Source organism: Brachyistius frenatus, unplaced genomic scaffold (assembly GCF_029030835.1).
Source record: "Brachyistius frenatus isolate BFR_SWC_R1_liver_20210118 unplaced genomic scaffold, ASM2903083v1 Contig_36, whole genome shotgun sequence".
In the NCBI taxonomy this organism is placed as follows: domain Eukaryota; kingdom Metazoa; phylum Chordata; class Actinopteri; family Embiotocidae; genus Brachyistius; species Brachyistius frenatus.
Genome location: NW_027210635.1, coordinates 117,739 through 140,622, shown reverse-complemented (window position 1 = coordinate 140,622; position 22,884 = coordinate 117,739). Strand labels below are relative to the sequence as shown.

At 42.4% G+C, this 22,884-nt stretch overlaps 2 protein-coding genes across 4 annotated transcripts; both read left to right on the top strand.

Moving 5' to 3' along the window:
- Nucleotides 1–234: 234 nt before the first annotated feature.
- nacc1a (nucleus accumbens associated 1, BEN and BTB (POZ) domain containing a) lies at nucleotides 235–15,767 on the top strand. Of its 3 annotated transcripts, none has more exons than XM_069701106.1 (8): nucleotides 235–585; nucleotides 4,590–4,743; nucleotides 6,399–6,674; nucleotides 7,029–7,659; nucleotides 7,903–8,070; nucleotides 10,124–10,229; nucleotides 10,425–10,522; nucleotides 11,615–15,767. In XM_069701106.1, the coding sequence occupies exons 2-8, from the start codon at nucleotides 4,618–4,620 to the stop codon at nucleotides 11,923–11,925; spliced, it is 1,716 nt and encodes a 571-aa protein (XP_069557207.1). In that variant the 5' UTR covers nucleotides 235–585; nucleotides 4,590–4,617; the 3' UTR covers nucleotides 11,926–15,767. The 3 variants fall into 3 exon arrangements, with proteins under 3 accessions (XP_069557207.1, XP_069557204.1, XP_069557205.1); XM_069701103.1 differs by having other exon boundaries at nucleotides 7,900–8,070; XM_069701104.1 differs by lacking the exon at nucleotides 235–585 and adding an exon at nucleotides 667–1,172 and having other exon boundaries at nucleotides 7,900–8,070.
- A 4,227-nt stretch (nucleotides 15,768–19,994) lies between these two features.
- ier2a (immediate early response 2a) lies at nucleotides 19,995–20,947 on the top strand. Its single transcript, XM_069701107.1, has one exon. It carries the CDS (start codon nucleotides 20,080–20,082, stop codon nucleotides 20,656–20,658), a length of 579 nt encoding a protein of 192 aa, XP_069557208.1. The 5' UTR covers nucleotides 19,995–20,079; the 3' UTR covers nucleotides 20,659–20,947.
- The last annotated feature ends 1,937 nt before the right edge of the window (nucleotides 20,948–22,884 follow it).

Here is a 22,884-nt window from a genome sequence, read left to right as displayed (position 1 = left end):
ATGATAGGTGTCAGAGAACGCTGCATTGTGCACATGGGGTTTGACTTGTTTACAGCCAGCAATAAGGGTGCGGCTTTATCCCAACTTTATATGTGCACGCCGAGTTCACTCAAGTTAAATAAGTACACGCGTGCGCGCGGCCTACTTTTCCCAACTCTATCGCTCATATGCGGAGAGAGAGAGAGAGGGAGAGAGAGAGAGAGGGGGGGGGGGAGAAAGAGCGCGTGAGAGACTCAAGAGAGAGATAGACGGGTTTCTCTTTTTGCAGGCTGCTGCCGTTGCTGAGCCCATGCGCAAGCAGTCCACGCCGTGGGATAGGTCTCCCCAAATTGAGGCTGCGCTCGAAACCATCATGCGATTGAATGACGAGCGCGTCATGCTCGTCTTCCCCCTCTTCTGTTCTGTGCGATCAGTGGCTCTGTGTTCCGCAATCCCCTGGGATACTACCGTACCGCCCTCGATGGCTCTGCTATCGCCGTTTCGCTCACACTGAATGGCTGCCTGGAGCGAGGAAAACCGGGGAGAGAGAGCGCCGCGTCTCCTCCTTTGAACCAACGCTCCCGCATCAGCTTCCTCGGCGAGGGGGTGAGTGTCTTGTCCGCCGTTGTGCGAGACGTGCAGTCGGGGTCGCCCGACGATCCACCGGCGGCGGCGGCGGCAGAGGACAGGGGTTGGTGGGATTACATTTGCACCGTGGGTTTGGGTTGGTGATGGAACAGTCCGGCAGATATGGGACAATTAAAGTTTGGAATAAGTGTGCGACTCAGGGGACGGGTTCAGGTTGGCACAATCCAAAAACTTTCTGCAGCCTATTCCGGCGTTATCACAGCAGAGACGTGCACACTTGTTTGTTTTCGCACGGTCAACTTCATTTGGGGCTCACAAAATATGCGAAAATGCAATGGCAGTCGGGCTTTTTGGCACAGCAGCCCGTGCGAGCGCCGGTTGCAAAGAATTGTGCCTTGTTGTGCTCCCACCCCCCGCTCCGTGCCGCACTGGTTCCGTCTGGCTCGCCCTCAGCTGCTGCGTGTCCTGGGATGACCTGTTGATGTCGGTAGAATGGAGAATGGCAGGGGGAGCGATTTCCCCCATCACCAAAATATTTAAATAAGCAACATTTGGGGCTTGACAACCGGCGGCGTCGCAGCGCGGCTACCTCGTCCGCTCAGGCAGTAAGTGTCTCGTTTATCTTCGGAGTGCGGGACTGTCGCGGAAATGCTTTGACATTGTGCAAGCTGGGGCTGAGTGTGCGTGAGGTGGATGGTGCGCCGGGGCGAACCCAAAATATTTGGTGTTAGCTTAGCCGTTAGCCACCTCCTATAGGCCTGCTGCGGATGGGAAGAGGGCATCAAACATTTGAGACGCTGACAGCCACGGGGGAGGGGGGACGGGGGATAACATGGCACATGAGGGAGCGCAGAGTCTACTGGAACTGGTTGAAATTATTTCCCCTGAATGTGATCTGACGGCGCGTTGACCGTAAACACACCATCGCCCTCAGCCGGGTGTCACTGGGGTTTATCCGCTGCCATCCTGTCTTCCCCTTCTACGTCCACGGTGCACCCCCCCCCCCCTCCCTTCCTCCCCATCCCCTCCTACCTCCCTCCCCACCTCCCCCTCCATCCCTCCCTGCGCGTGGTCTGGAACACGGGGCGGTCATCCCGGTGTGTTAAAGAGCTCCATTATATCTGTTAACATTATCTTGACATGCTTTCCCTTTCTAACATCTCTGCACAGAGCTATATTCAGGAGCACACGTGGGGGCATGCACGGGTAAAGATCCAGAAATATGGAGTTGAGTTCAGAAGGTGTCATATTTGGGATCTCCCTGTTATATAATAATAATAATAATAATAATAATGATAATAATAAAGAATCAGGCCTGTGTATATGTCTTGAAGCTATGAAGGCATGGACACATGAAAACCTGGAAATGCCTATAGAGGGACTGCATTGTGTGCCAGCTGCACCAATGACTCCACAGTAATCATCCACATTTCAATCGAAGGCCCATGCCGGATTAACTGGAAAGTAGCACTGTGGGCCATAAATTCTGAAATATGTTGCAAGCTGTCCCATCATAACATAACATAAGCCCTTTGAATGCAGTCAAAATATTCCTCTGGCTTACCCCGAAAAGTCCAAGGTCTTAAGTATGTTGCGAGTATGTTTGACCTACTTTCCTCTCCTGGCTGGTTGGTATGAGATCTGAGCCACAGGGTGAGTTTGATTTGTTCGCATTGCTGCACTATATATTTAATGGAACAAGGACCTGAGATGATCCCTTTTATCTCTGCAGGCCTCACTGTCTTTCCTTGGTTCATAAAGGCACACGTGTGTACACACACACACACACACACACACACACACACACACACACACACACACACACACACACACACACACAGAGAGTCACATTCTCTCTCACTGTCAGGGCAAACTGTGCAAACACACCCAGCTCTCTCAGCCCAGTGTTTGCGTGTCTTTATGTGCACGCATGTGTGCTTATACTGCGGCTCGCCAAACTGTAAACAAGCAGTATTGTCTAATGCCTGTGTGTGACTCAGTGTGCCTTTTGTGGGTTTGTTTGAGTTTGTGTGTGCGCATCTGTGTTTTAGTATGAGGGAGAGGGAGCTTGAGTGAGACAGAGACAAAGAGAGCATTTCTCTTTACCCTGGAGCTTGGCGAGGTCCCAAATGAAAGGCTTTGGATATGATGGGGTGGCAGGCTCACTCCAACCCTCATCAGTCAGTCACACCAATGTTTGGTTGTGTGCCTCTCACAGGGTGGGCTTCAATCAGTTTGTTCTCGTGGAATCACACACTATGTTTTGCTGATATGTCAGTATGTGCGTGTTTTTAAGTGCAGCATGCACTCATGCAACCTTCTTTCGTGGTAAACCATCTGCTTTGGCTATGTGTGCACACTTTTGTATCGTGTGTCTTCATCCGTGTGTGTGTGTGTGTGTATGACAATTCTAACTGATCCTCTGCTTTGAATAAAGATTTGTGGGCAATCAGATGACATGTGGGCTGCTCAATGCACCTATTGTATTCTTTGCTCTCATTGTTAAAGGTTGAGGGAACAGAAGTCATTTACATACATGTGAATCCCAGAACCAAAAATGAGCTAATCTATACATACAGATACTAAAACATAAGAGAAAATAGCTGCTATAAAATCATAGTGTCTTTGTTCTCACAATATCAAGCAGCATAGCCTGCACACAGTTCATACTCACAGCAGATGGGACATGAGTTTATCTTTAATTTGATATTGGCTGCCATACTATAGCTATCTTCGAGTGTACAGGGCAACGGGGTATGTTTGCCTTTGACTGTTGACTGAAGTGAATGGAAACATGCTATGTGGTTTTTGTTTAGACCACACACACACACACACACACACACACACACACACACACACACACACAGCACACAGACACTTCTGCACATAGAATAACTACATGACCCAGTTATCTGAGGACACAGGATTTTATAGCTCACAGAAGACAGAAAATAAAAAAGGCTTTTACTGAGCCTGCCCCTGGCAACAACAGCTACTGCCACTGAAGTGACGTATAGGATTAATGCACCGTAGATTAGCCATGGAAGTTTCAACAAAACTTAGTTCTAAATATCAACGTTTTGAGAGCCGGCCAAAAGCCCTCGGTAGGACTATGTGAAGAAATATTTGTGGCTTGTGTCAACTGGGTTTGCCAAAGGATACAATTTATAGTCTGGACTACATTTCTCTAAAATAGAGGCATTTTATCGTGAATAATTTTGCCTAACAGTACAAAATAGACTTCCATTAGGTCCTTCCAGTAAAACCACATGAATTTTTGTAAAAACTCACGTGATCACATGTGATTGTGCACATCTGAAACATATATTTTGCTCACGGGAAATGTGGTTGTGGAACATTTTCGTGGTGTAACGTGTGAAGCCCATGTAGATTCCCATGTAAAAACTTCCCCACATATTTTCTTCATGTTATCATATGTAGCAACATGTGGTAAACGTGTGTAATACATGTGCTCAGAAGTGGAAAACACAGGAATGTCTTTTTTTTTTTGTTTTTTTTTTAAACGGGATCCATGTTTTGACCAGTAAAAGACTCTCAGCCATTTTATTGTGTATCGTATTGTGTACGAGTCTGACATTCCTCACCTGCTTTGCTGTGGGTCTTGCTCTGTTTTAGCTTTCTGTCTCTAACCTAGCTTTGTCATATTACACCTCCTCCTCACACCAAAGAATCAGCGCAAGATAAAAACACTCTTTGTCCTTGTTGTGAATGGGTCCGTCCAAGTTATCCCACCTGGGACCACAATCTTGCTCATAGCTGTGGATAAAGCAGTGTAACCATGGATCTAAGTGTTACTCAATGAGCTACTCCACAGTTATCTCGTAGCCAGCCTGCCGGCTCATCAAACTCAATGAGGCCTGGGGATAACCTGCCCCTTAATATCTCTTTTTTTAAATAACAAGTGTGTGGATCTACATGTGTGGATGAGGTATATTTTATTCACCTCCTTTCTTTTTTTTCTTTTTTTTGTGTGCTCTTTGTCTCTCTCTTTCCACAACAAGACCTTTCGGTGGTGTGCGTAGGCGCACCATGGCCCAGACCCTCCAGATGGCGATTCCAAACTTTGGCAACAACGTTTTAGAGTGTCTGAATGAGCAGCGGCTGCAGGGCCTCTACTGCGACGTCTCCGTGGTGGTAAAGGGCCATGCCTTCAAGGTACGATGAGACATCGAGTTGTAACTGTTTTCATAATGGCACGTGCAATTAGGTTAAAAGTCTGAGTTAGGACTCGGGGGTAAATAACTGGTTCTGTGGCACTTTGCGAGGAGGATTAAAGTTTATTATTTCTTAAAGGAAGGACTGTTCAGTTGTGGAGGCAGTTGTTGTAACTTCTAACTTTTTGTAACTTTTTTTTTCATGTCAGTATATGAAGTATAGGTTGATGTTTCTTTACGTTGATGGCATGTAATTCCCAAGGCATGTAATGGATTGGATGTCTATCCTTACTCTAATTTAACGCAAACCGATACTTAAATGCGTCAATCATTTGGAAAAGAAAACACTTTTTTGGGGGGAAATTTCCTCTATTTGTTTGCTGGTTTGTATGCAAAGATGATTAATGTAGTTTGTCCAATATTTTTCAGTATGTTTTCTGTCCTATGCAACTCTTATAATGGTGTTACATTTTAATGCTAAAATTTGCCTAATCAGGTTCATCCCTAACCCTATCTGCCAAGTACCATCATTTATAGGCCCTACATTTCAATACCTCCAACAGTAAGCGATCGATCTCTTTGAGTATCGTTATGCCCGGCGAACTGGAAAACCTCAGAACAGCATAAAGTGACTCTCTTTCTTCCCCACTCTCAAGGATGACCAGTGTCACAGCAGATTCAGTCCAAACAGCATTGATTTATTCATCAGACGGTGGTAGAATAGGCCGTGGGGAGAGCACAGCAAGAAGAAACAACAAGAAACAAAACCCGCCAAAATAGGAACCCACTAACTTACCTCCAAACAAAAGAAAAGGAGAGAAGCTTACCTACCTCCCTCACTTAAACCTGAGAATAGAGTTGTCATCAGTAAGGGTTAGTCACCCCTACAGAGAGCAGGACTGCTTTTTTAGAAGTTATTTACAATATATATAACAATTATCACACTAAGACCAGATTGGTGGTCACGTCATGGTCGGGTTGGGACACGATAAAGGAGTAAACCGGCATTTTAAAGTAGGTGCCATCAGATCACCAGAGCCCATCTGCAATTTAACATACTTGGAAAATCAGTGAATAAGGTGAACAGCACCACCCTCATGCAGGGAAGGAGAAAAGCACACAGAATAATTAAATACTATCGCTCTTATGACCTAGGGTCATAACAGTGTGACTTTCTTTTCAAGATCATTAAGTATTCATACCATATTGAAGACCTTTGAAACCCACAAATAATGGCTGGGCATAGAATAATAATCAATACTTACATACTGAGTGAATTTAATTATCCAATAGCTGGGACAATATCGTCAACTTTGTTACTTAGGTTGATTTATACTTCTGTCAAGTTTAAACTTGATTTTATTTTTGTTCCCTTGAAAGACACCATCAGAGATTTATGAGAAAGGTATATGTTATTCCTTTAAATAAAAGAAATTAAGAAATGTTTTTTTTTGTTTCAAGAATAGTGTGGGAAATAAGCTCTCCAAAAAGTCTAGTTTTAGTTTTGACCAATACTTAATAAGGCTAAGGTAAATTTGAATCATATCTAGCCCTAAATAAATCACTTTATACGTTTGGGATAATTGATACTGCCTAAAATTGTACATGTCATATTTTCAAAGGTTCTAATAGGATACTTTGTATCTCTTCCTTTAGGCTCATCGAGCTGTTCTAGCTGCTAGCAGTTCTTATTTCCGGGACCTTTTCAGCAGTAGCAGCAGCAATGTCGGAGGCGGTAGCGGCAATGAGACGAGCCCAGCCGTAGTGGAGCTCCCACCGGCCGTGCAGCCCCAGAGCTTCCAGCAGATTCTGGCTTTCTGCTACACAGGCCGTCTCAGCATGACAGTGGGCGACCAATTTCTCCTCATGTACACTGCCGGCTTCCTGCAGATCCAACAGATAATGGAAAAAGGCACTGAATTCTTCCTTAAGGTAAAGCTAAATCGTTTTTGAGTGGAAACATTTCCAACCAGCAAAGTAAAAGCAAATAAAGTAGCAGAAAAGTTGGGATAGATTGAAAAGAGATAAATAAATACATTTTTTTTTTTTAAAAACTTGAGATTTTGGTGTTTTAAGTTTTCAGTGCTTTAAGTGCTACGAACACACAAACCTGACGCCGTTGACATCAATTGGTGTTGAAGTCTTAGTGGCAAAGATCTCAGTGATTCAAGCCAAATCAAAACTACCTGCCTGCCTGTGTTGACCTTAATAGTAAGCATATTTCCCCTGGTTCATCAAAGTGGTCATGTATGTTGAAGCAGACTTTCTGTACATGTTCACCTCTAGGTATCCTCCCCCAGTTGTGACTCCCAGGGTCTTCATACGGAAGACGCTCCATCTTCAGAGCCCCAGAGTCCTGTAACGCAGACCAGTAACGGTGCAGCCCGACCTGCCTCCTGCCTCACGCCGCTCCCTCTGGTGTCCCGAGTGAAGACGGAGCAGCCAGCTAGTCAACCAGAAGCAGCCGCTCCTTACTCTGTGGTTTGCACCCCCGTAGCCAAGCGGCTGTGGGAGGGCGGCAGCAGCCGAGATGGAGGTGGCGCAGGCTCGGGCGGAGGAGGAGGGGCAAGGAAGGCAGCCCGTTACTCCCAGGAGGCAGTGCGGGGCAGTGCTATCCAGAGCCCCGGAGCCCTCGGACTGGCCATGAGTATGGGTGTCACCACCACCAGCCTGGCGGGCATGGTGGCCAGCGGCGGGATCAGCGGCAGCGTCGGCACCAACGGGAGCTCTGCAGCAGCGCTCGGCTTGTCAGAGGGCGCCAGCCCCGGCACCCTGAGTACCTACGCTAGTGACTCACCCATCAGCTACCATGATGATGAAGAGGAAGAAGAGGGGACAGATGAATGTGCTGAAGAGCAGTATAGGCAAATCTGCAACATGTACACCATGTACAGTATGCTCAACATGGGAGCTGCAGGTAATGGACTCAAGACAAAATAATACACAATAACGCAGCTGCAACAATCAGACAATGTCACGTGGTCCAAGGTTTTTACCCGGCTTTACTTTTCTGAAAAATCATTCTTTTGTCTTTTCTGCTGAGATTTGTAGTTGTATTTCTGGTTAGTGCAGACATTGTACTGTAGAGTCCAACATTTTTTCTGTGTTTAAACATGATGTTGGTTTATTGTAATGTTGGGGTATTGTGTTTCTCCAGCAGCCGGTGAGCGTGTTGAGGCTCTACCAGACCACACAGAGACACGGGGTCGGATGCGAGGCCGAGATCTTACGTGTCTCCCTGCAGAACTCATCGCTCAGATAGGCAACCGCAGTCATCCCAAATTGTACGAGGAAGGAGACCCTGCTGAGAAAATAGAGTTAGTCTCAGGTATGTTTGTGTGTTTCTGTGTGTGTGTGTGTGCGTGTGTGTGTGTGTGTGTGTGTGCGTGTGTGCGCGCGCTTAATGAGAATGAGACCTAGATTTACAGGAATAAAGTGACAGATATCCAAAACTTTTTCCAAATACATGAAAAGAACTTTGAAATATTTTTTTTTTGGTCCTCCCAAGTCTGGCCAAATTTAACAACATTTTCTTGGCTCCCTGTCTACAAATGTCAAACCTACCGACAGAAACCAAGATTTGATGTTTGACAATGAAGCAACTAACAACAGCAGTTTGATTCTGTTTTTATCAGCTGAAGAGCATCCCAAGTATCAACTCTTTTCTCTCTTGACCTAACTTAGAAAATTCATAGAGGCTTTTATATCATATTATTGTAACTTATCAAATTCAGGGTGAAACCAAAAACGATATAATGCTCTCACTTTGTTTAAAAGCAGCTGCATGTAGTAGAAGATCGTATTACTCCTGTTTTACCTTGCTTGATTTTAATGTTTTAAGAAATACTTTTAAGGAGCGGTGTGAAATATTTAGTGGCATCTAGTGGTGAGGTTGCAGATTCCAACCAACTGAGCACACCTCGCCTCATCTTCCCTATTACAAGAGTTTAAGAGAATCAACCGTGGCTGTGAAACTTCCAAAGAACGTAAAGGCTCTCTCTACAGTCAGTGTTTGATTTATCCCTTCTGGGCCACTGTAGAAACATGACGATATAACATGGCGGGCTCCGTAAAAGAGGACCTGCTCCCCTTATAGATATGAAGGGCTCATAAAGAAAACAAAAACAAGATTATTGGGTTCAGTGGGTTATACACCTGACCTAACTATATAGACATAGTTATGAACATTATATTCAATTTCTGACAATACACCCTCCTAAACTCTGCACACTAAACCTTTAAAGCACATCATTTTTCATCAGATATACTGCTGAATTGTTACTCCTTACAGTAAAAGGAAACTGGCTGAAAAATCTGAGGCTTGTTGAATCAGTTACATGTTCTTCACCATTTCTCAAAAGTTTTCTTTTGAAAAAGGATTTCGGTTCATCTTAGCACATTAACGAATTAACAATATGTTTATTTCATTTCGTTATTCCACTCCATTTATCAGGTATGATCTTTAAGTGAATGATTGTATATTGTATTATTCATTTTATTAGTGAAGGAACTTTGGCGTTAATAATAATATTAATAATAAAATGATCATGCAGCAACATACAGTATCATGATTACTTAATTCAAGACATAAAAAGAGGGAGGCAAATGGCACTGGTATGTATACACATACTGTATTTAGAGGCAGCTGTCCTTAAATGACAGGGGCTCCGCACTGGCTTGCAGTGCTATATTACTCAGTGTGTTTATGTAAAGGACATCCTGTGAAAATGCCTGTGTTAACAACCCAGCCCGGGTTACACCTTTCACTTTACATGCCGTGTGACTGTGACAGAGGAAAAAGAGAGAAAGAAAAAGACATGAATGAACTAAACACGTGCCAAACGAGCATTGTTGGGCAGTTTGATGGTAAAATATAAAGAATACTTTTATACGATTTGTTATTTAGTCGCAAATTCAAGTTAGAAAAAGTTTAAATATAAATCACATTGAAAACTCAGAAGAAAAACTAACAGAAAAAGAAATTTAAGATGGCAAAGAGGCAAAAGCAAACCCTGAGCTATGATGTGTAAGTAGAGCACAACGTCCTCTATCCACACCTAGGGACATAAGGACATAAGGCAGTTTATTATCATTGTAAAAAAGTACGATGAAATTGAGTTGGCAACTCAACAGACAGTTCAGGAGCAGTGAAGTGAAAAAAACAACTAAGATAAAAACAAGACATTAATAAATATACAAATAAATGCACCTACAACTGCAGTTTTATACATATACATACACAAACTCTCTATTCCAGTAAATTAAACACTTTGTCATTGCTGTATATGACCCACAAAATGTGGTCACGGTAAATTGAGACGATAAATAAGTCTTGTTTGTTTGTGGATTGTTGATACTCTTGGCCTATGCGTTCTTTGCAGGTACTTCTGTGTATATATCACGAGCCCAGCTAATGAACTGTCATGTGAGCGCAGGGACCAGACACAAGGTGCTGCTGAGGAGGCTGCTGGCTGCCTTCTTTGACAGGTTTGTTCCTTCCGTCTCCGAGTCTGGATCTATTTATGCAAGTGTTTCATGTAAAGTTAGAAAGAGGCGTAGTTTTAATATAGAAATTCAAGTATTTTTTTTTTTTTTTTTTTCATCTGCGGGCATAAGAGGGATAAAACAACTATTTTTGTTTTCCTCTGTTCTGTGCAACTCTGTCTTATTTTGATGCATCAGGAACACTCTGGCCAACAGCTGTGGAACAGGCATCCGCTCGTCCACCAACGACCCGAGCCGCAAGCCCCTGGACAACAGAGTGCTCCACGCGGTCAAATGTGAGCGCACATGTTTTGTCCGTCTGCGGGTGTTTGACCACAAAGCATGCGAACCATTTACTCATTTGCTTGTGGTGTTGGGTACAGAAAGAAGCGAGTGCACATGTGTTTGTATTGTTCATATTCCCAGCATGAATTCATACTGTAAATCACATCGCTGCTGAATTTCTGATTGGCTCAACCACATGACAGTGGCCACTTTTTGCAGCCTTATGATTAGCATGAGATAATAACTAATAACTAGACCACCAGATAGCAACATTCACCCTGAAACTTAAGCGTTGACAGCAGACAGATCTTCGTGAAAATACTGTATTATTTAGATTCATATGTTCTGTATAACGAGGTGAATATTTGTTCAGATATTTAGGACTATTTCTTATAGCTCAGGGAAGGTTAAGCTTACGTTTTTGGCTTCCATTTTCAATCACAAACTCGGTATCGGGGTCGGCAGCAAGTATTACCAATTCTTGTACATGTTCATTTATGAAACTAACTTCAGGTTTAAGTTTAAGATTGCGGGAGATATTCTTGTCTTCAAGCAGAATTTGATAGGAAGACTGGCTCACCAATGTCAAAGGCCAGTTCGTTTACTCCTGGGCAAACACAGGCTAGCCATTTGCCCTGGTTCCAGTTTTTGTTCCAAGCTAAGCCAACTGGCTGTAGCTTTGTATTTAACAGGCAGATAACAGAGTAATGTTGATCTTCTCACATAACTGCCAGAAAGTTAAGAAGAGTATTTCCCGAAATGTTTAACTAGTCCTTTAACTTGGTCGTTTTCAGCTAAACTATGTAGAAACGGAGGACCTTTGTGAGGATACAGATTATTACAAATTTTACAAGCAAAATTATTGCATGTTATACCAACATTGACACAATTCAGTCCAGATTTGGGACTCGGTGCTTCTTCCTCTGCTGCACGGAAGAGGAACTTTGACATCTCAAATTTGTTCAAGGTCCCCTCGCACTCAAAACTGTTGTCGCTTTACTTGGATGTTTTGACCTTCACTGTATCGATACTCTAACAATGTTTATGTGTGTGAGTTTTACATAAAAAGACTGCTGACTGTGTGTTTCTCTTCCTCATGCCAGTTTATTGCCAGAACTTTGCCACCAGCTTCAAAGAGAGCGAGATGAACGCCATCGCTGCGGACATGTGCACCAACGCCCGACGTGTGGTCCGTAAGAGCTGGATACCCAAGCTAAAGCTGCTGATGGCCGAGAGCGACGCCTACACTGCTTTCCTCCCCGACGGCGTCAAGACAGAGGATGACACCCTGGGGGCGGATGCTACCTTTGACCCCGCCTCGCTGGAGGCCACCGGTGGTGCCGGCTTGGAGTCAGGTGGCTCTTCAGGTGAATCGCTACACGGGGTGGGCGGGGACGGAGGACCGTTATTTTGAACATTGTGTCCGGGGGGGGGGGGAAGGTCGAAATTTGGTGACGCACATACCAATATTCCCCAGTTGTGCTTGCCTCCTCACTCTTTGGCCCACGCTGATCTCTCACATCTTGACTGTCTATACTACACTGCTAGGGTCAACGGTTGTTACCCTGATGTAACCAGGATGTGAAAACCTAAATTTTTGCTTTATGACTGTATAATGGAGTTTGTCGAGGAAAGGGAGAAGGTAAGAGGGTCTTCGGTTGTCTCCTAACTGCCCTCTGCCTCCCCTTGTCTTTTGAAGGTGTGTAAGCGCATCCACTGTTGCATATTAAATACATTCCCTGAGGTGCAGGTGGTGGTGGGGAGTTACCGGTGCAGCCTGAGGAGGAAGGGACGGCTGGATGGACAGGCTAAAATTACAGGGGTTTATTGAATGTAAGTGTCGGTGGCATTTTTCTCTATGCAAGCCTGACAACTTGTATTCCAGCCTCGGGAAAGGAACTAAATCTAAATAGATACCTTATTAAAACAAATTAACACTACCTGTTCTTCCTCCCTTTGCATCGTCCCCCTGCAAGTATTCTTCAACCCACCTCACCTTTCTTGAGACCAGAGAATCTCGCTTGAGTGTTTCACTGTGCGTCGTCTTATAGAAATGTCTCTCATCGTTTTTTGTTTTCAAAATTTTGAGCATGTTCCTCTGTCTATGAACGGAAAAGTGATCCAGAGAGAAGCGGAGAGCGTTTTATTAAGATGATTGTAAAGAAAATCGAAGGGCAACAGGTAATCAGAGATGGTCATATTTTTAGAAGACAAACTATATTTATACAACTGCCCATGCCTCGGATGGTGTGAGCGAAACAGAGTGAGAGGGATTGTTTTAAAATCTCGATATTCCGCTTTTATTGAAAGAGGTCTTGTCAAATAGGGAAAAGTGCTATTTTTGCAGGAGTATAATAAAGCAGTCTTATCATAGGAGCCTCAGTCATTTATTTTTATCTTTATTTTACAGTGGAAGTGATGGAACGAGCAGTTGAACTGCTAAATTTGACACATTTTCATCTTGTGATCAAAAGCTTAAAAGGAACAATAATACGAATGCCTCTGCTGGCTCGACTGTGTCTATGATTACCATTTATTGTTAGGTTGTGAACCTGCAACGTTTGCCTCCTTTGATACAGCGATGGCCCACAATTTTGAAAATGACTTGGAGAAATTTAAAGGTTATATTGATCTGACAACTCGGCTAGTTTTGTCTTTGTTCTGATGTTATTGAAAGGGGATTTTGTGCAAATGCAAAAGTCACAGGAAATTATTGTGGGATATTGGAATGTGCCTTTTAATTGAAATCATTACGCAGAAGCTGGTGGGCACAGAGATGTCACAAGGAGGCAATATTGCTTGAAACAAACAGGTTTTATGGTACTATCCGTGTGTGATGTAGTTCTTTGGTCAAGAAGGCAAGTCTGTGTTGTGCAGATGTGTCTTTTGGTATGTAGTTTATTCATGTGTCTGATGCACCACCTCTTTAATCAGGACATTAAAAATGGATTTCATTTTGGCGTTTGAAGAGATTTTGCACCTTCCACGAGCAGTAGAGTGGTGGTTTCTGCACCTTAATGAGAAGAGCCAGTGGTTCATGCACCTTTTTGAGAAATGTTGTGTAGCAATCAAACCCCCTAAAGTGGAATTTGTGATACCCCCACCCCCTTTGCCTGCCTGTGTTTCTTGTCTAAAGGTGGCACAAACTCCTACTGTAAATAATCAAGAAGACTGTTGAGTTAAATCCCAAGTGTTCTTCCTTTCTGTTGCTCGATGTGTCTGATTGAGATACGTCAACAACTGACCTTTGGTTTTATGTGAGAGTTTGTGTTTGCTAGAGACCTTTTGAATGCATGTCGACCTGTAGGACGGAGGTCAGTACACGGGATTCATTATTCCTGTTAGAGTTGGGTAAAAGTGGTCAGGATCGGACTTGGAATGTGTTCCCAACCTGAAATGCTCTGACGTACGTCTGATTACTTTCTTCTTCTTCTTCTTCAGGAAAGACATTTCTAAAAAAAAAAAAAAGGTTCTATTTTTCTGAGGAGAGGTACAGTGTAAAAAAAACAACAACAAAAAAAAACAGGATGAAATACAAGCTTCTTAGTCAAGGCAGTTGAGGCTGCACTGTCTTGCTAAAAAAAAAAAAAAAAAAAAAAAAAAAAAAAAAATAGAAGCATGATAGATACTTAAAAGAGAAACCTATTTTGACTATTGTTTAAAACTACAGGATGACTTGATTTAGATGGTTTTACTGGGAGATGTATGGGCAGAACAAAGATGCAGTACCTTGTGAGTATTCAGTAAGGCTAATAACAAAAAAAACCTCAGTTTTGCATTTGACTGTAGATGCCACATGAGCACCCCTCCCCCACATACCTCTCCAGTATCTTTGAAGACTGTTGTGCCTCCTCTCCTTCATGCAGCTGGTGTCATGTTTCACTTCCCACAAGTTTATTCATGGGTTTCAGAGTGAGGCAAAGCAGTGGTTTAGGTAGTTCAATGTGAACAGTAATATGCATCTTTAATTTGTTTACTAGCTTTAGAGTTTTTTGTCCCACTTTTTTTTTATTTTATTTTTTTTAAACATGACAATAGAAAAGTTGGACTTTGCCAGGTGTGTTTAAGTAACCAGACTGATATCACATGATGTTACACAGAAGATGTCGGTTCAAAAAAATAAATGTAGTCTCCCACAAAAAAATAAAAGTTTTTAAGATGAAAACTTAAGCTTTTAAAGCGAGAAACAACAATAATTGTAAATAATTTCTTACAGTTAATCTGTGACTTACTGGGCGACTTGTACTCTATAAAGGCTGAATTAAAAAAATTTCCCCTTGTGGGATTAATAAAGTAACTATCTATCTATCTTATCACCCGATAAGATAGATAGATAGATAGATAGATATATATCTATATAAGGAAGCCATCTTTGGTCACAGCAGCCCAGCACAAGTACAGAAATGTCCACACTGCATCATTGACCCAGACAGAATACCCTGCTGTTGCAAGTTTATACTATTCATAAACACTGGTTTAGGGCCTATGTTGCCATCAGTTGAAGAAGTTAAAGGGAAATAAGTATGATTACGCTGCATGTCAGGGGTTTTCAGGGCCAACTATTGTAAATGTTAAGCTCTCTGACGTCCAAAAAGTCTCCCGCTCACAGTGCTTCGTCTTCAGTCGGTGTGAGTGTGGCTGTGTTACTTTGTTTTCATTTGAGAACGGAAAGGTTTCATGCTTTTTTTTTTTTTTTTTTTTTTGTCCAGCAGTAATTTGTCTTATCTTTCGACATATGTGTTTACACTTCACAAAACATGTAGACCTACACACTTGAACGGATAAGGAGTGGCACGGCATGGGGAACCTTTTGTCACTTAACAGTACATATATAAATATGATTATATACATGTATAGATAAATACTGTATATTATATATAGACGCACACATAGATTGTTTGTTGTGCACTCGCAGCATGAGGTATATATTTACCCAGAAATGGCGCTTCTTCACAGCCTGTGCAGTAATTGGTCTGCCCGCGTCTTTGCCCCTGCTCCTTGCCCTCTGTAACCCTGTAGCACCAGTGGACCTCCTTTACCTCCTGTACTGCTCATCCTCTTCTTTCTGTGTTCCAAGTGCCAATAACTTTGTGAAAGCCCTGTAACTGTGACCCAACATTATCAAAGGTAATTGCACATTAACGACTGTAAAATAAATAAATACAAATCATACAGAGAAAATGTCAAAATGGATTAAATAATGAATATCTTAATAAAAGATTTGTAACAATTTCTCTCGGACTCCTTTTTTTTTCTTTCTTTCTTTTTTTTTTTTCAATCTGCTTTTTCATCTGCTCATTGAATGTCTCCCTGTTTATTGCCTGGTCATTTTGCCAAGATGTGACGAGACTAGAAGTAGTTCCTATGGTTTATGTTTACTAGATTCTTTCATAGAAAAATGTCATGATATTAGGTAAAAATAAAATATTTTGTGGTGGTTTACAATTGATTCACAGAGACCAGAATTTTATTAAGAAATGGGTAAATGACTAATGCCTTTGGGGGGGAGAAACGAAGGTCAATTTGGGTCATTTATTGGCTCAACATTTTTAGTAATCTCTAAATGTTAAAGTCAGTCTTTCAAACATGTACTGTTAAATGCTCTAATGGTTAAATGTAATTTACTGTAAGACATTTTCATCATAAAAATACATGCATGCCCAATCTTGAATGTTCCTCTTTATGCAAACTTCCCACCTGGAATCTGCCACGTATGACCCTTTTTGTCATGCTTTATGAACCTATCTCGCACAGTTGTTTCTGCTTTTTCATTTGCATATAGTTTTACTTTCACACTAGATGTATACAGTATTTTGCATGCTTGGAAAATACTTGCTTTATAAGGCCATAAATCACTGGCATGTGTCATTTTCTAATCTGTGAAAGAGTTACAGTGAAATACAGGTTTATATGCTGTATTAACTTAAACATGCCCATCTACTATATGGGTATAAAATAGCATTTTTACTTGTTGCGCAAAGCAAATATCTATCAGAAAATACCACATAATATATCAATATCTCATTATCAGATGCTTTGGCACCACTTTAAACATGTGCTATTGTCAGTTTACTCTTATTTAAGGACTTAAATGCAGAACTGGTTTGGTACATTTTATTTATGGTGCTTCAACTGGACAAAATTATCATCAAAATTTAGTCTGTGATGTAATTAATCAACTTATTCAGAATGAAGCTTTGTAACATTTTGACATGTGGAAAGTAAGTATATTGACATTAGTGCTGTAGTGCTTTTACTTGAGTATTTATTTGATTCTTTATACTGTTACTGCACTACATTTCAGAGGCCAATACTAAACTTTTTACTCCACTACAATTATTTGATGGCTTTTGTTACTTATCACTTTGCAGGTTTTGATTATTAATATAAAACATCCGTTAAACTGCAGTGCAGCATTTTTGTCTCCCCCTTCAGCCAGTGAGAGAAATGATAAAAACCCTGTTGACACATGCTTACATCAGGCACTGTCATGGAACCACAGAAAGAGACTGAAAAATGTAACCTGTAAATGTCCGACTAAGGGGGAAAAAAATAACATTTTGATCATGTAGATTATTTTACGCATGAAATCCTCATTGACTTTAAATTTAATTTCTCTTCCACCTCAGGTTGTCTGTCAACAACTTGTCCAATGTATATTTTGCTGATTTACTATCTTTAAAGCACACTCACTGAGTTAATGAAGAATATGAATCACTGATGCCTGGAATTCTCAGCTCCGGAACTGGATGGTGAAAAAAACACTTTTAACAAACTTGAAGTCCATACAAACTCAGACAAATAAGATATTCTGGGATTTGGAGTGACCTGCTGGCCGAATAGTTAGGGTGCATTTGCTCTCAGCAACCCAGTTCAACCCCTTGTGGTCCGGGGGTGGGGGGGGGGTTGCCTTTAATTAGAGACAAATAAAGGTCCGGCCCCCCCCCCCCCACACACACACACACACACACACACACAAACAAACAATTTTCAGAGTCAACCTTTTTACTCAAATAGTCAAATAGTTACCATTTGTAATGTATATTTTGTTTTGAATTGTTAATAGCGCCCATCGCTTCCATTTTGGTTCAGGTCCATAAAGTAACCACAAGAGGGCACTATTTAATCTAAAACTGGACTGACATTTTGTTACAGCCCTCAAAAACAAGTTTCCCTCTATCTTTTTTGATTAGAAAATTAACCACAAACTACAGTTTCTAAAGATCAATACTACCTATTGATCTTTTGAAACTGTAGTTTGTAGCTACCCTTGAAAGAAGATATAATAACAAACAGAAAACAAAAGAAAGAAACGACGACACATAAATACTGTTGGATGTATAAACAAAATCAAAAGTGTATCTTCAAAAGAGGCCTTCAATTAATGAAAAATAAGGGGATAGTTGATAATTCATTATTTGTTGGTGTCAACATTTAAATTTCCCTTTACTTTCTTTGACATTGTGCCTATTCTAATGCATTCCTATGGCATGTTTTTTTTTTTTTAATTTTAAATGCAAACATTGACTTGTAATCCCAGACAACTGATGTTTTGCTAAACTGTAGTCATAAAAGGAACAATCACCTGCATTCCACACGTTCCTCTGAAAGTACAGGGCAGCTCGATTTAGTCCTCCAGAACTAAATCTGCTACGAAAGCATTTTTAAACAAATACTGGGTAACATTTCAAGTCATATGTATGCCATATTTATGTTTAATGTACCCGGTTCTCAAAGTCAGTGAAGTAGGACATGTTGTGCAGTCTGTGACCACCATACAACCTGGTGGAATGCATACCATTGCCCAAATATGGTCCTCGGGAAGTAGCAGGCCCTGACGCAATCCTCCCTGCTATTACTTTAAATGGCTTCAGGAAACCAGGGCTCCCACTCACGTCATGGGTTTTCCTCTGCGTGACCAGGAGAGCAGGATGTGCTTAATATGGGCATCTGTCTTCACCTCCACCCCCTCCTCCCTCCCTCCCTCCCTTTTCTGTTTTTTTTTTTTTTTTTTTTTTACTGCAAAAGGAAGCAGCTCACTGGGGGATGGGTGAAACTGGAAGGGAATTCAGGACTGTTATAGCCAATCTGTTCCGGATAACTAGACGAGTGGAAAGGTATTCACTGTGTAAGGAAGGCTAAAATGAGACAGAACAAACTTATATAAATCAGACTTTTTCAGCTGCAGCGTCTGATTTATCAAACAAATACACAAATAAAACTAATTGTAACATTTATGAATACTATTTAAACATATCACCTTTAAGACCTAAACATGCCTGCTTAAAAATGCAAACTTTTAAACTGTTCCACGAAGTGATTGCACTTTTTTTTTTTGGAGGACCAGTAAGAGATAATAGCCTACACTGGTTTCACATGGTAAGCATGTGAATTACATAGTAATAATAGCTATCAAACTACCAACAAGCCTTTGAGTGGCATTTGCGTTTCAAGAGGGGAGGAAGGTCATTGTACAAAAAAAAAACAAAAAAAAAAGGTGGATCAAATCAGGAGCCCAACCAAGCGGCAATCAACATTGACGTCACTCATTGGTTTGCACTTTATGGCACAATTATATTAATGTACAATTAATGCTCCCCTTCACAATCTTTGTGGCCATAACTTTGAATCCTTACTCACAAAGGTTATGGCTTTCCCTTGCTCCGGTGTGTGCCGTCCACGCATATATATGTATGAACCTCTGGGTTCAAAAGTGCAATTACAAAGCTTCAGCTACTACAGCAAAAGCCAAGCGTATACCCTTTGCTTAGAGAGGTGTGTGTTTGATCTAGCTTTGGAAAACTACTGAGATAGTCTAGGTAGGGAGACTACAAAGTCCAAACTCCAAAGCTGTCTGTAATGACCTGTTTATGGAACGTGTATTGTGAAAGAGTTTATAAACCATAGTTTTACAAGCATTGTTGAAGTCATTTTCTAAAAGAAATTGGCTGATAAAATATAACAAAAATAAATGATGGATACATCACAAATTGTCATCATGCGATGGTTCTTTGGTAGCCCTGTGTTTAAAAAAAAAAAAAAAAATAATAAAAAAAAATGGAACAATGCACTTAAGAGAGAATTCATAGCAGCAGTGTACAGCAGCTGCTATAAAGAAATATCCAACTACAACTGTTTTCTATGCTGCGTTTCTGCCTATTTACACTGTTTGTGGTGAGAGTTGATGATTATACTGGACAGACTATGCAATGGGTCATTCTAGTGAGTTCTAGTTGTGTCAACACGCTTAAAAAAAATAAATAAAAAAATTCTTTTGATTTGAGTTTACAGATAAACAGTTTAAAGTTGATAGTGGAAGTAATTATAAAAGCAAACACGGTTGTCAAACCAGCTGTTGCGCGGCTGTTTGAAATAGCAGTCTAATTGTGGGGCCGATGGGCGGGGTCTGTCGCGTGACGCTAAAGTGAGTGACGTCGGCGAGGTGATAAGTATTTGTCAGCAGCCAGTGTGCGTCCGAAGTCAGAGGGGGAGAGACGGAATACGCAAACTTCAACCCTCCCCCCGCTTGATTGTTTTATCCTGGACCGGTTTCAAAACAAGCTTTGACATGGAGGTCAGCGCTGAGGCCAAGAGGATAATGGTCGTGGCTTTGGGGAAACTGTACAGCTCCCGCACCCAGCGAGGGGGTCTCCGTCTCCACCGGAGCCTCCTGCTCACTCTGGTAATGAAATCCGCCCGGGACATCTACCACGCGGCTCAGACGACAGCAGAAAGTGTTGCGTCGGAATGCGAACAACAACAACAACAACAACAACAACAACACCACCACCACCACACGGCGGCTGAGGTGACTACAGAGCCGGCTGCCGCGCCGGAGCTCCAGCGTCCCGCTTCTGTTGTTCCCGGACAGCCTCGCGCTTTCCCCGGAGAGGAGGTCGCGCGCCGCGCCGCGGGAAACAAGGAAAACGTGCGCCCCGCCGGCCCGGCGCAGCACACGAGGAAAAGACGGGGCAAGGCGGCCGCGGAGCCGGACTTTCTACCGTGTAAGAAAGCGAGACTCGAGCGGGGAAGCGGCCCTCGGCGGCTCATTGTCAATTCCGTATTAATGGACTACGCGAAGTGCAGCAGCGAGCTGGGCGCACCGTCGCCCTCCATTCCCCTCCAGAGAGCCGTTGCAGCGTGTTGAAAGCCCGGCGCCGTGAGCTCCGTCGAGCCTGAAAACAACGCCCCGACCCAAAAGCGCACTTATTCCGGGGGATTTGCGTTTGGATGAAGCGCCCCGGGGAAAGCGTCTCCCGAAAAGTCCCAGACTCCGAACATGTTCGGGCATGTCGCAGGAATCCCGGAAGCTGCCCGGTTGGTGTGCCCGGTAGTCCCGGTGACTTTTGTGGCCTCGTTATGACTTCAAGGGGCCAAAGGGCTGAACTCAAGGAAGTCGGCGGGATTGAGCGTTTCATGGACATTTACACACACACACACACACACACACACACACACACACACACACACACACACACACACACACACACACACACGTCTGTTTGAACTCTACAAAGCAAATGTAACACAATTGTTGCTGTCTACATGCTGACTGGAGCTGGCAAATCCAAGTGTAAAACTGACCTACCTCAGTATTTATTAAAAAAAAACAAAAAAACTTTTGTACTTAATATGAACCTGAAGTGCTGTTTTTTGGGGGGTTTTTTACATAAACTCATATCTACAACATAGATATACTACTAATAATGAAAGCCTGGGCGTGTAATAATAATAATCCTCAAAAAAAAAAAAAGATTTGTGTGTGGAGGATTTTAGTGTAAGACATTCTGTGAAAATGATGTGTGGGGTGTGTGTGTAGGAGTCTTGACAGGAAACTGGTTTGGGTGTGAAGAATTTTGCTTCCTTCCCCCACAACTTCACATCCCCTCCCCCCCTATCCCCCCCCACCTTCACTGGTTTGCAGAACAAAAGCAGGAACAATCCAGGAGATTGTGGTCCCAAGAATGAGCAGGGTGGGGGGGGGGGGGCGTAAAGCCATTGACTGGCCAAAACACCCAATTGAACAATTGGGGTCCTGTTGCCCTTCAAGAAGTATGTGCTGTGGTCTGAATATTTGAACTGGTTCAGTTTAAGCTCTTCTTTTACACAAAATCATCCAGTTCTTGTTTTTTTTTTTTTTTTTTTATAAATTTTGAGTAAAAACTAAATCATTAAGTGTATTATTATTATTATTATTCATGTGCAGCTATTCTGTGGAGAACCACCAACAAAATGTAAGATGAATTGATATTTGGTCATTATGATGAAAGTTTTCATTTACAATAGGAAACAAAAATAAAATAATGAAATACACTTCAGCTTCTTCTACATGGCAAATTGTACGGAGCAAGTGTAGGTATTCACCAGTGGCTGTGTGTTGGGGGAAGGGGGTCAAACCAAAAAAAAAAAAAACAGGAGAAGGAATGCATAAGGGGGGAGGGGGAGTGAGGGGGTGGGCGCCCCGGAGAGGCCCCAACTGAGCTGGGCTTATTCTTCTTCGGGGCACCTTTGTCTTGTGTACAGGAGCCTGGGAGGAGTGGCCTGAACAGTCGGGACATGCCTCTGAAAATTAGGAGTCACACACTGCGAACTCCTTCACCTTCTTCTCATGTAAGTGCATGTGTGTGTGTGTGTGTGGCTCTTTCTCTCTCTCTCTCACTCTCCTACACACAAAACCAGCTCATTGTGAAGGAATGTGCTGACATCCATGTGGTGGTCTGCATACCTTGAAAGTAGCTAGATAAGTATTTTTCAGTGGATATTCGGTGTCCAAACATAGAAAAATTAACAACAACAACAAAAGGGAATTATTTTAGCATATTGATATGATAACATGATTTTTTTTTTTTTTTATCAGTGAATTATGTCAAGGGACAGGTTCACACTGCAGGCAAAGGAGGCCCAAATCAAATCACGGGTGACTCAGATCGGATTATTTATTTTTTTTGTCAGAACCGTCTTAATAAGCACAAATCGCGTGGAATCGGATCTTTTCGATCCAGACTCGGGCCACGTTCATAATGGATGTGGATCTAAAATCTGACGCAGGTCAGAGGTCTGTCCATGCACCTTTTACGTCATTCAAGATGGGCACTTGTCAAACACCTGCGCTGGCGTGGAGTCACTTGACCGACGTAGTTAAAATAAGCCTGGACATTTTTTTGATGAAATCTGTTTCTGTGGAGCCTGTTGTGTCGTCATCTCACCACTCCTGGCTCAGACTCATCATCACACACACACACACACACACACACACACACACACACACACACACACACACACACACACACACACACACACACACACACACACACACACACACACACACACACACACCTCCATACAGAACCAGTACCAGCAATTCCTCCATGAA

Bases quoted from the DNA above. Each gene is read 5' to 3' on its own strand.
- ier2a (XM_069701107.1), top strand. From the start codon at position 20,080: ATGGAGGTCAGCGCTGAGGCCAAGAGGATAATGGTCGTGGCTTTGGGG.
- nacc1a (XM_069701103.1), top strand. From the start codon at position 4,618: ATGGCCCAGACCCTCCAGATGGCGATTCCAAACTTTGGCAACAACGTT. The intron at 10,230-10,424 runs GTTTGTTCCTTC...TTGATGCATCAG, and splicing joins CTGGCTGCCTTCTTTGACAG to GAACACTCTGGCCAACAGCT. The intron at 10,523-11,614 runs GTGAGCGCACAT...TCCTCATGCCAG, and splicing joins AGTGCTCCACGCGGTCAAAT to TTTATTGCCAGAACTTTGCC.